The sequence below is a fragment of the Acanthisitta chloris genome, unplaced genomic scaffold (genome assembly GCF_000695815.1).
Source record: "Acanthisitta chloris isolate BGI_N310 unplaced genomic scaffold, ASM69581v1 scaffold16409, whole genome shotgun sequence".
Lineage (NCBI taxonomy): Eukaryota > Metazoa > Chordata > Aves > Passeriformes > Acanthisittidae > Acanthisitta > Acanthisitta chloris.
In genome coordinates, this window is record NW_008691009.1 from 1021 (window position 1) to 14011 (window position 12991).

General features: G+C 39.4%; 1 protein-coding gene across 1 annotated transcript; it reads left to right on the top strand.

The window, feature by feature from the left end:
- The first annotated feature begins 5443 nt into the window (after positions 1-5443).
- Positions 5444-6979, top strand: GJA3 (gap junction protein, alpha 3, 46kDa). The gene has a single exon (XM_009082077.1). The coding sequence runs from the start codon at positions 5444-5446 to the stop codon at positions 6977-6979; it is 1536 nt and encodes a 511-aa protein (XP_009080325.1).
- The last annotated feature ends 6012 nt before the right edge of the window (positions 6980-12991 follow it).

A 12991-nucleotide genomic window follows, 5' to 3' on the forward strand; every position in this document is an offset into this window, starting at 1 on the left:
GGGGTACCTGCTTCTCTGCAGTGAAAAAGGGTCTTGAATCTTTGAATGCCAGAAAAGCTCATCTTTCCTTTGTATATCTGGGGTGGGGGGCGGGACACTCCTTACTGTGCAGTTTTTAGATCTGTGTGGTTGATTGTATGTGGGCACCTGACAGATCTGTCTCATTCATGCTTCGCTCACTCGGGATGTAGGACTGTTGCCCTCATGCTCAACGGCTGTTCTGCAGTCCCCTGGTAGCTCCACACCCTTCGCACCTTTCAGAGCCTTATTGGTAAGTCACTGTTTTTTGATTCCAATGTAGAGCTCTAAGATGGCATTTGAATATTCTGGGGGAGAAAGGGGGTTACTTTTTGTTCCTGTTTTTCTCCTGGGAGTAGTGAATCAGAGCAGGGGCTTGTTACACCAGGGAACAGAGGAGTTTAACAGGTGGGGTGTAGCTCTCCTCCTGGGCTCAGCCCTGCGCTCCTCATGCTTTTCCTTTACCCAGGCCAAACTATTACTCAGAGGTCAAGTGAAGTCAAGAAGAAGTCAAAAGAAGTTTTGTCTGGGATTTAAGGAGGAGGCTCCATAGCACTAAAGTAAATTAAAGGTAATAACAAGGTCAGTTAAGGAATTAATTTATAACAAGTGTTTAAAATACCATGACTGTGCTCATAAATGTGTCTGAAAGTACGACAGTGTGAACGAGATGAAAGATATTTTTCAAGCCCTCATTTAAACAAATTTATAAAGTGATCTATGAAACCTCCATTGTGACTTATGAAACACTGATCATTGTGTTTTGTGTATGTTTATCATTAGGTTTCACTGGGAATTAGAGTAGCTCATACTGTGCCTGCATATCTGCCAGTTTGACTGGAGTGACATGATCACACTGCAGGCTTTCTGTGGGATAACTGCTTTTTTCGGATTTAAATTAGCAGAGTTAAGGACTTGGTAGTAATGGAAATACCAGATTTAGTGTAAAGACAAGTAAAATATTGCAAGGTGTTTGAACAGCATTTTTTAATCTCATACTGCTGTATAAAATTTAGATAACTTTGAAGATGAAAACCTAAACCCCAAGATTTTAGAGTGTCACAAGAAATTAAAGGAAATGTGGACTGAATTTAATAAATCGTATTTGGGCAAGGACATCTGTTAGGTTTCTAAATAATTGTTAAGGGACTTTTTTAGATACACCACTACAACAAAATCATAAATGCATCAGGTGTCATAATCTGGCAACATACGTAACACAACTGTGTAGTTGCTTATGTGTATTTATCTGTGCTTATGTATATATATAAATACATAAACATACACGTGTGTGAGTAAAATGATAAATAATTAAATGTTGTATTTTGCACAGTTGATACATAGTGATGAACCTCTTTGGTGCCACAATGAGAAATAAAAATAATAACTGCCAAGTTTGCAGATGCCACGTTATAATTATTCCTCTTCTGTAGAGGGATATATATGACATTACAGTTTCCAATGTTTATTCTCTCTTACTCGTTCTCTTTGTCACATGCACACCAACACGCACCATCCACCAAGTGTATTTGTGCATGTACTAAACTAATTAGTGACACAACATTGATTCTCAAATACCATGCCAGTTTTTGTGAACTGCCCATTTTTCAATATTTATCTCAGAGGAATGATCTTCTAAACGACACAAACAGTACAGCACTCCCAGTTCTTAAAAAATAAATGATCTCAAGGTTCATGAAGTCCTTGCTTTTCATACTGTTGAATTAGATTGCTTTCTGAGACAGATTCTCTGTCATTCCCTTCTGGCTATTCGTGGACATCATGAAATACAGATAAAGATGTCTCATTTCTTCATCTGCATTTTTTCCAAGCACAAAGCGTGTCTCACAATCCATATTTAAGATTAGTTCTTAACAGTTGCATAGCTGTGTATATCAGCAGCACTGAAAGTGATACTGTACAGCCGAAGTTCTTGTAGTGCTACAAACACAAGCTTGGGATTGTCCTCAGCTAAAATACTGACTTGTGACTATTGAAGTTTAGATTTGGGTATTGTTGAACTTAGCGGTGAAACCTCAAACAGTTTGTGAGCTCTGAGAACCCTCTGGTTTTGTTTGATGTCACTTAATCATTATTTGTATCAAGGTACCCCTTTAAAATGGTTGATGCGATTTTTGGATGAGTTACGTTGGCTTTAGGCATTGCTCACTGAAGAATGTATTGACATTGAAGAAAGATGTGGGACCTGGATTTATGAGACCCCTCCAGCCAGGGGAGATAAGTAACTTTGCACTGCCCTTGGAAATATGTCTTTTCCCTATTTATGTACTATGGGCAATACACGTTTGTAGTGAAGGCAACAATTGTTGTGATTCATACTAAGCTGAACACTGAGGGTTTCATCTCTGTGTGGTTAAGATGCTGTGAAGTATCTGCACATGCATTAAACACTTTTTTGCTGTGTGCAGGATGTATTTGCACGCTCTGATAGACTGAAATAAATCTTTTAACTGATTTAAGCATTAGAATAACATTTTTATGTGTATCCTTTGAGAAATGCATTGTGTCACGTCTTTGGTGTCCTGAATTATCTGAGCCTGGGCATTGTTGATCTGTAGTAAAAAGAAAACAAAATTCTTTAGTGGTATTAGTGAATGGAGAATGATGGAGAATACATTAGACAGTGTTGTTTGTCATCTTTAAGTTTTACAAATTGTTATTATTATTCTTCTACCAATCACTAGATAAATCTTCAGAAAAGCACAAAAGATCCCACGTTCAGTGTAGTCATCATTGCCTATTGATCTCAGTAAGAGATGCACTGTAGTGTGCCTGTAGGGGAAAAAATTGCTACTGATGTTCACCTTGCAGTGTAGGGACTGTAATTTTTCCAATCAGCTTCACTTTTTTGAAGCAACAGAAGGTAACATCTGTCTTTATAAAAAACTCTGTGTAGCCTTTGTGCCATTGGACATGCTGGAAATGGGACATAAGTAATGAATTGAAGATTTAACGGGCTAACTTTTTGCTGGTTAATTAACTTTCTATTACAAGTATTAGTAACAAAAGAACAAACCATAGCTTTGATGACTTACTGTCTGAGCTGCCTGTTTTGTTGGATCTGGATAGAAAATAAAGAGTGAGGCAGAGGACTGAATTGAAAGGCACAGAGTAATGCAAAGAATAGCAGAAAAAGGAAATACTGAATTTAGGTTGATGCTAAACTTCTTTAATCCATCAAATACCACATTATTCATTTTGCTGTTCCTCCTTTTTCCCATTCAAAATGAGAACATTCCCAAACAACAGTTTAGTTCTGTTCAAAGTTGGAACTTAACTGGGTATATCTTCAAATGGTTTTGGGTAGAAAAGAATACAAAATTAATTCTTTATTCCATTAAAACTTAATACTTCTCAAGATTAAAATTACTTAACCATTCAAAATATTGTAAACCTCATAGAATTAAGATTGAGGATCAAATTTTTAAACCATATAAACATACTAAATTAAGATTATAAAAATATTCTAACAAAATTTATTCAATTTTAGGCTACTGTTTTAAGAGGAGAAAGAATAAATTCTTCAAAAATAATCTGAAAATATTTGAAAAAAATAATTAGCAAATGTTTCAGGACCAGGGGCATTACTGCACCAAATCTGCTTTGCTATTAGTATAGTCATTTGCAGTTTATGGTCCTAGGCTGGAAAAAGAAGTCACATATATTAAAGGAAATGTGTTTTGCAGAATATCAAGGATGTATTTTTAGGGTAAGTTTTTGGTGAATTAACTTAGTGAGATAAAAAACAAATCAGTATTCCAGAACTTCAAAAATGCAAAATACTAATGGATATGTTGTTGCTTTTTGTGTGAAAACATACTGGTTTGCAGTTAGAGGTATTTCATTGTTTTATAGTAAAATAAAGTTACATAAAAACCTTAAATACCTTTAATTTCTTTGATTTCCTTAACTAAAAGAATAGTACATTTTCTCAGTGGTAAATTTCTAGCTGTAATGATGAATGTCCTTTTTTGCCTGGGAGTTGTAAAACACCTGAGTGTTTGGGTAAGAAGTATGAAAAGAATAAAGTGTAATTCAGGTATATTTATAAAATATTCTGAGACTGTTAAATAAGAGGATAATCAATCACTCTTTTCTGCTAGTGTTTTTTTTTGTATTCAAATTGATTTGCCTGAATGACAATTCCAATGCAAGTGTTTTTTAAAGCACTGAAGTTAGCTGAAAATAAATTTTTTTAATTTTGTTTTCAGCTGAAGGTTGATATATCAAATATAGAAATGTGTTTATTAAGAGAATGAAATTTATTTCTTACATATATTCCAATATTCTTACATATATTCTAATTAGGAACAGGCCAAGGTTAACGGAAGCGATACCAGCAGATAATGGTTTATTTCTCAATTGAAGGAAGCTCATGAGGAATCTGATATTAAAAAAAACCCTTGTACTTTAATCCTTTCCAAATCAAGAGTTGCATCTGCCTAGAATTGGACATGGAAAGCCCATCATACATGAATTGGTGGAAACTACTTCTGTTTGCCACAGAAGTAAGACCAGAGGATGTAAATTTATTGTTTTCCAAGAAAATCTCTAATATACAGTTGCTGAAGTGACCTTGAGTTTGTTGGTTCGGTTTTGGTTTTGTTTTGTTTTTGATGATGTTGCAATGTGAACAGTTCGGTAACACCATCTGTCAGGACAGGAGGGGAAATGGCATAGAAACATTTTCACCATTCCTCTCAGAATTTCTCATCCTTCCCAATATTTCAACTTATTAAAACAATTCACTCCTTTCTTTCTATTTTTAGAAATAAACTATTTCAAACATGAATAGGCTTTGAGAACATGCTTGTTGTGGTGTACGCATTCCAAAATAAAACCAATTCCATAGGTTTTGAGTAATTATTTTGCTGTGTTCGTACAGTATGAAAATAGCAGAGACCTGGGACACCACTAATTTCTGAATACTGGAGCAAATAAGTCCTGATAGCAATAAAATTATTAGCTAGGTAATACAAGTGCAGTTGCATTAATAATAGGGAGTATTCTGTTTAACTAAACTGATTTTCAGCTGTTCTTTTCTTAATATAGGCAAAAACTCCATCTCAGCTAGAGGAAACAGAAATAATGTTTTTTAAATATTTAAATCTTGTAGAAGTTCTAACTTATGGATCCTTCTTGCCTGTTGTGTATAGGCACTTAGGCCTGCGTTGGTTAGGTGAAAGCACTAAACGTCCCACTTCTCTGCTCACAAAAGGCCATGGTTGCATGGTCACAAGGCTATTTACTTCTTAATATAATTTTCTACAAAAGGAAGTGCGCTTAAGAAACATGATTTGTAGAGGATCAATTTGTTCTGCCCCAGCATTCTGTAATGGTAAGATTTTTTTAACCTTTCTCTAACTGCTCTAATGTTCTTATTGTAGGTTAGAAATCTGAAACAATGGGTGACTGGAGCTTTCTGGGGAGACTGTTAGAGAATGCACAGGAGCACTCCACGGTTATTGGCAAGGTTTGGCTGACGGTACTGTTTATCTTCAGGATACTGGTGCTGGGGGCTGCTGCTGAGGAGGTCTGGGGAGACGAGCAGTCGGACTTTACATGCAACACTCAGCAACCTGGGTGCGAAAATGTTTGCTATGACAAAGCCTTTCCTATTTCTCACATCCGCTTCTGGGTGCTGCAGATCATTTTCGTCTCCACTCCAACCCTCATCTATCTGGGCCATGTTCTGCACATTGTACGCATGGAGGAGAAGAGGAAAGAGAAAGAAGAGTTGAAAAAGAAGGCAACCGGCAAAGATGGCAACTACCCTGGAGCAGCAGCATCTGGCAGTGGTGGTGGAGGAGGCAGCAATAACCTCAAGGATTCTTTTGGCAAAAGGGGGAAGGAAAGGCTCCCGATCCGTGATGAACGTGGTAGAATCCGTATGGGGGGTGCCTTGCTCCGTACCTATGTCTTCAACATCATATTCAAGACACTGTTTGAGGTGGGCTTCATTGTGGGCCAGTACTTCCTATATGGCTTTGAGCTAAAGCCAGTCTACCAGTGCAGCCGCTCACCTTGTCCACACACTGTGGACTGCTTCATCTCAAGGCCCACTGAGAAGACCATCTTCATCATCTTCATGCTGGTGGTGGCCTCAGTCTCCCTACTGCTGAACATGCTGGAGATATATCACTTGGGATGGAAGAAGCTTAAGCAGGGCATGACAAGCCAATACAGCCTTGACATGCCTGTCACAACAATGACACCAGTTATGGTAACGGGGGAGTCCAAACCTGTTTCCCTGCCACCACCAGCACCACCCGTGGTGGTAACGAGTGCCACGCCGCCCCCTGTTCTGCCTGACACCCGTGCTGTCACACCACTGCTGGCTCCAGTGACCATGGCATCCTACTACGCTACCGCTGCTCCAAGACCACGGCCCCCCTCCAACACAACCTCCATGGCAAGCTACCCTGTTGTTCCGCCAGTTCCTGAGGAGAGGCATCGTGCTGTGACTCCCACACCCATCTCCACTCCTGTCACCATCCCGACCCCCATCCCCACGCCAACCCCAGCTGTTATCAACTACTTCAACAGCAGCAGCCACGCTCTGACGGCTGAGCAGAACTGGGGCAACGTGGCAGCTGAACAGCAGGGGAAGATTTCCTCGAGCTCAGCAGGCTCCTCTACCCCCAGCAGTGTCCGGCATCCCCTTCCCGAGCAGGAAGAGCCTCTGGAGCATCTTCTCCCACCCCCAGCTGTGCTGCCTATTGCTGCGGCCAACAGCGGCAGCAGCACCAGCCTGAGCGGGGCAAGCTGCAGCAAGTGGGATGTGGAGGGTGAAGTGGAGCTGCTGGAGGGACGGCCCGTCTCAGCTGCGTGCACCACTGTGGAGATGCATGAGCCACCGCTGCTCGTAGACACACGGCGCTTGAGCAGGGCCAGTAAGTCGAGCAGCTGCAGAGCCAGGTCAGATGACCTGGCCGTGTAGTGTGGTCACCTCTGCTCAGAGGAGCAGGTGGTGGAAGGCAGAGCGGGCAGGGGAGCTGCCCCGGGAGGCCAGGCCTGGCATGGGTGAGAAGGTCTGGGCTTCAAACTTAGACGCTTGCTGTTTTTGCACTCTGTGAGTTGTAGTGGGGAAAAATATCAACATTTTCTAATAGGTCAGGGGTGACCGAAGCGCAGCCCATGGACCAGGGGACCAATCCCACTTTCCTTCATGTCCATGGCAGATCTCCCAAGGGCAGCCATAGAGGAGGCCTGCACAGATAACAGGTGGTGATGGTAGCTGGTCATATGCCCTGAGGCTGACTTTCATCTGAGAAAAATGTTAATATCCCTAGGGCTGTCATCTCCCTCTTGCCCTTGCCTTCACTTCCACCCTTTTTCACATAAGCTCTACATGAGCAGATGCGATGACTTCCTTTCTTCCTCTTAAATCTTACATAGCCCTATGGCAAACATCAGGGTGGCATATTGCCTGTTGGCACCTGTCATCTCTAAGGACCAACTTGCCATATTAAAGGTGACTCGGTTTCTTCCATATAACATGACTTAATGGAGCCTTTGTGCTCATGGCAAATCACCAATGTGGTCCTCGTCCAGGCAAAGTTTAGGTAACCCCTGTAATAGATTTTTGAGGTTCTTTCTAAAATTTTTTTTTTTTTACTCTTGACCTGTTAGGAAGTGTTTGGTTTGACCTTCTATCCAGTGTTTGCCGACCATGATCACACCATGTTTATAAGCCTGCAAATATGTTTGAGCATGTTTGATTATAATTTTAGATGACTTCTGAAATTGCTTAGAGGGGGACAGGAATTTAAACCACACCTCAGAAATTATTACACAGAACAATTTCTCTTCAGAAAGCAAGGATTATGTTTTCAATACACTGTGGCCCCATACACTGCCCATGGACAAACAATAGGATAAAGTACAGCTCTGCATTTTAGACTATTAGATATCAGCTTAAGTTTGTTGGAAAAATGCTTTTTAGAACTAAACTTGAGTGCATATTTTTAAGTATTTGAACATTGTGAGAATAATTTTGATCTGTAGGTTTAAAGTTACTAGATTATGTACTTAATCATTTTAGTTTGATCTTACAAGAAAATGTAAGAAGAAAGAAACTTACTAATGGTAAAATTCCCAAAGCAACATTATTTCCTGTTGTGTTCTACCCTTTAACATCAAACTGTAGTGTCTTACAGGTCAGTGAAAACAGGTTTAGACAATATTGTATTGCAGAAAAGGTGGCTAAAATATCGGGGCAACATGGTGGCTGAAGGGTCTGTTCTGATCCCACTGAAGTCACTTGCAGAATTTCCATTCAATTTAACATGGAGCAAGATTTGGGGATGGATCTTGCAGGCCGTATTTAAGCAAAACTAACATTCATGTGAAGTTTTGGGAGCCAGAAGAAATGTAGATTTTGGGCCTTAGATAAAAACATTGAAATCCTGCTTTTGAAAATTGTGTTTCCCTTAAAAAATGATTGAAGGAAACTACTGGGTATTTCTTTCTAAGGTGCAGCTTTCCTTACAACAGGCTCTGTCCTTTATTCCTTTGTTAACAAGACATTAGTCAGAATTATGAATGCCTGATAAAGCTCGTGAGAGTTTTGGTACAAAAGGAATGCAGAATTAGGCCCAACTTCTGTTCTAAGAAAAATGCCAAAGAACTGAAGCTTGGAGTCAGTCCTGTTGCTGCTATAAATCGAACGTACTGTAATTGGAGAAGAGGAGTCAAACACACTGGGATAGCCCTTTGCAACTTCAAAGTACTTGGCCTGGCAGTGCAGTCCTTACTCAGGCAAAGCAGGGTCACCCTGTAGCAAGTAGTTACAATTGCCAGTTATTTCTGCTGCTATATGTTTTCCCAAATGTGTTTATTTTATTCAACAGTTAAAATATATTCTCACCACTCAAGATTAAACATTTTTACAGCTTAGTCACAAAGAGCTTCTCATGATCAGAAGCACTGTTCTGCAGCCCTTGGGCATGTTGTCTCATGACTTCCTTGACCTGCTTGTGGTGAGCCAGGTGAGGAGAAGTCTTTCTGCTGCCATGGGTCTTGGCAGCAGACACTGCATTAAAAGTCAATGTGCAGTAGTACAATAAAGATAATTACTACTAAGTGTTCAGCTTCAGGCATGCTCTCATGGATTTTCTGTGTTATAAGCCATAAAAACCCTTTCTGCAAGAAAGCTAAAAGCTAAATTCTGCTTTCTGTTGTACCCGTGCAACAATGCTGAACTTAGATGAAAGTTGCCTAGATGTAAACAAAGAGTTTAAGACTCAAAATGTTTAGATTTACTAGCATCTGTAGTAGCAGTTTTGTAAATTTTGCTAAATGCCAGTTAATTATATTGCTGAAGTAATGCAATATCTGTATTTTAGTACATCAGAATTCACGGGCTACATTTTCCTTTCTTTTACGCTTCTGAAGAATGAAGTCAAAGTCCTGCTGGAGTGTATTTACATAAACCAGATCACGTGGAATATGTGCTTTTTTATATCAGTGCCTGAGAGCGAAACTGACTTGTTGTTTGATGAGGCTCTGAATCTTGCAGTCCTTACTTTAGTACAGCCCTCACAGAGCATGTCCTGCAGGATTGCATCCATATTGTATATAAAAGTTAGTAACAGAGATAGACTTAACTTAGGATCAACTGATACCTTGTCTGACCTTTTCAAGTTAATGCGTGTGGTTAGACCTGCAAAGAGTTCAGATTCTTTTGTGGAATATATGGTATTTTCAGCCAGAGTAACTACTGGAAAGCTCTAAAAGATCATTTTTCCTGTTAGGTGAAGCTCGGGGGGAGAAATGTAACTCTATTGCAACCCCTAAGAGAAGTCTGAGAGAGCAGCCTCTGCATCCAAGCAGTACTGGTCTGAGAAAGCAAAGCTACAACTCACAGGTTGCGCTTTTAAGATCAGCTTAAGTTCCATCACGTAACTATGCAGCATCAAGCCTCTTCATTACCTGCAGTTTCATTTGGAGTCCAGTATCTGTTTCTTCATTTAAGTCCAGGTAACTGTTTTGGCAGAACTCCTCCTTAGTGCTTACAACTGCTGTTAGCTGGCACATCACATCCGGATTCAGATTTGTTGAAAGAAAGATCTTACTGGTGTGGCCAATTTTGAGCACTTTAATCTTTTCTCATAAGTGATCCCCTAAATTCAACATCCTATGAGTCAAGTATAACTATGCAGAATTCCACAATTCCAGAGAATATGTACAATCACCCACTAACTGGTAGAATAGAGTCTGTTGGCAAAAAAAAATCTGCTAATTTCCAAGTCATTTGCTCTTTCATATCAATTAATTCCAAAGTTTCATGGGAACTGGTAGCAAGTGATACTTCGATTTAGCCCAGTTGTATGGCTGGTAAAGCCACAATCCTGAAAGACCTTAGATGCACAGCTAAGATGAAACCTGTAGGTAAGTTATAGCAAAAGCAGAAGTTGGAACAGAATCATGCCTGATATTAAGCAAGCAGAAAAAAAAAGCCCACTCATTTTTGCTCTTCGAGTAGAATAATTGTGGGGAAACTTGTTCTCTCTCTTACTTGAAGTTGAAAAATATGCTGAGGTAAGCTATGCAAAAGAAAACTGAAAAAGATACTCTGAACAAGTTACCAAGTGTATGATACGCTACTCTTTTTGCAGTATATTTGTCATTCATCAAGGCACTTAGAGCTAATTAAATGCCTGACATTTTGCAGCTCTTGAGATTATTTTCTGGTATGAATACATGTGTAGGATCAGTAAAGTAATTAAAGCAAGCTTTAAAAATCAGATCATTACTTAGGTCCTCTTTTGGTTAATCATGGGACCACCTCCTCAGCTGCTACAAACTATTGTATTCCGCGGGGTTCACGTGGGTGACAACAGTCTGCAGAAGCAGAGCATTGAGCCCCCGTGTCTTTTGGTTTAATACAGACACTAACACCGTGGATTTGAACAGGCTGGGTTTTGTTTAATTTTCTTGTGAAAGGTGTGCTCTTGTAATTTTGATTTTCTGAAGTTTACATTCAGTTTTTGATTTCAGATTGCACATTTGGATGAAATAAACTGTTTTCTAAGTTTACATTTGTATAAGAAGTAAAAGAATGACTCTGCCAATGTGTTAAACTTAAGAGAGAAATGTCTTACTATAACACAGGAACTCTTCAGATATAAGGCAGTACCATTAAAGACAATTTAACCTGATCACTGAGCTATAGTATCAGCTTTCTCTGTATATTTAAAATATGGGAGCTGGATATATAGGGAGCACACTATGGAAAAGATATTTTTTTATCACAAACTCAATTATTACTAAATAAACTAAGGTTCATTATTGTCCATATGCCTTCCTGTGTGTTTAGAGCATCAATGACAAAAACTAGCTGTGACATATGTCCCTTAAGAGCTAAATTTACAGCCTGGTTTAAAATTCCAAACAAAATACTTGTGGATAAACACTGCACTGTTACACTGTAGAAGATTTTGCAAAAAAAAAAAAAAAAAAAGGTTTTGCTTTCTAGGCAAAAAAAAAAAAAAAAGGTTCGGACCCTGCCAATACAATTTCATGCAAGTTATTTTAACTTTTGCAAGTAAGACCATTAAAGGTAATGGGATTATTTACATAAGCCAGAAACGCTGATGTGAAAAAGAAATTCTAGATTTGCATTTTAAGTTTGCTGTAAGATGCCAATCTAATTCTAGAGGTTTCAGTTCTTGAAGAGTTACGCAAGATATGTGAGCATATTTTAAGGTGGAGAATATATTGCTATTCCCATTGCCACTGTTTCTCACAGTTAAAGGGTTGTAAAGCATAAGAAAGCTTACTCAGAACTTTCTTGTTGCTTTCTGAATGTTTGTCTTTTACATGACAGAATCTGACAACAAACAAGTTTTCTGGGCTGTCAGGAACTTGTAGTAACAATAAAAATAGCAAACGGTTAAAAGTGCTGTCTTCACAGAAGTGCCTTGTATATTAAATTCTGTAAGAAGCAAGTTGATGTAAACATTATTTTACCTCATATGTTTACAAAATTGTGACTAAATAAACTTTTTGTACCACAGCATTGTCTCTTTTAGATTAAATTTTCATGATTGCGTGGATGGTCTGTTAAAATACTGACGCAACAGAACAGTTAGCTCACTCCCTTTGTTCACTCACACTGCTGCTTTCCTTCTTCATATGAAGAGCTCACTGAATTGCATCTGTTGGAAAACTGGATGCTGAAACCCACCTCCATGCAGAAATGCCAGTGGCTTCAAAGGAGGTTCACAATCCAGAAGACATGTGTGATCAAGACCCAGTCGAGCAAAGGGTGAAATGCTGACTGCCTTGACAGGAGTGGGAGGTCTGCCTCTGCCTGCTGCCAAATACAGGTTTCACCCTTGGCTCTCATTTTAACACAGGAGTCAATGTTTATCTCATGCAAAGTGCTGTTGATAATGACTCCCACCTTTTCCCCCCCGGTGCTGACTCACTAACTTTGACTTATCCAGCTGGCATGTCACGAGTCTGTTACCTGTAAATGCATGAAGGATTTTAGTGGAGGGAAAGTGTGTCCTTATTGGGAGTAATGTGGAGTATCTACTGCATTTGAAATTTGCTGATTTGCCCTTATAGGAAAGTTCACGGAAGTGTAACCCAATTTGTAGTGAAAATGTATGATGTACTAAAGGCAAGTTTGTCTAAACATTGTATAGTCCTGTGAGGAGGCCAGATCCAGGTTTCCAAGAAGTTTTACTTGTGACAAGCAGCAATCTGGGCAAGACTAAGTGGCTCTTCCAGAAGTGCTAAAGTAAGTACTAAGGTTTTGCAAAACTTTATTCCATATGCAGCACTTACATGGACCTGACAGGTCAGGATAGTTTCTGTCCTGTAGGTCTAAGTGCTTCTCTCTCACCTGAGTACAGTCAAGCTTATTTTTTTGGTGTTTCCTGTGCTCAGACAATGCTGTTTCTGCTTTACACAATGTATCCATATGGTAAACCAGATTGTT

Coding starts and splice junctions, on each gene's coding strand:
- GJA3 (XM_009082077.1), top strand. CDS start 5,444: ATGGGTGACTGGAGCTTTCTGGGGAGACTGTTAGAGAATGCACAGGAG.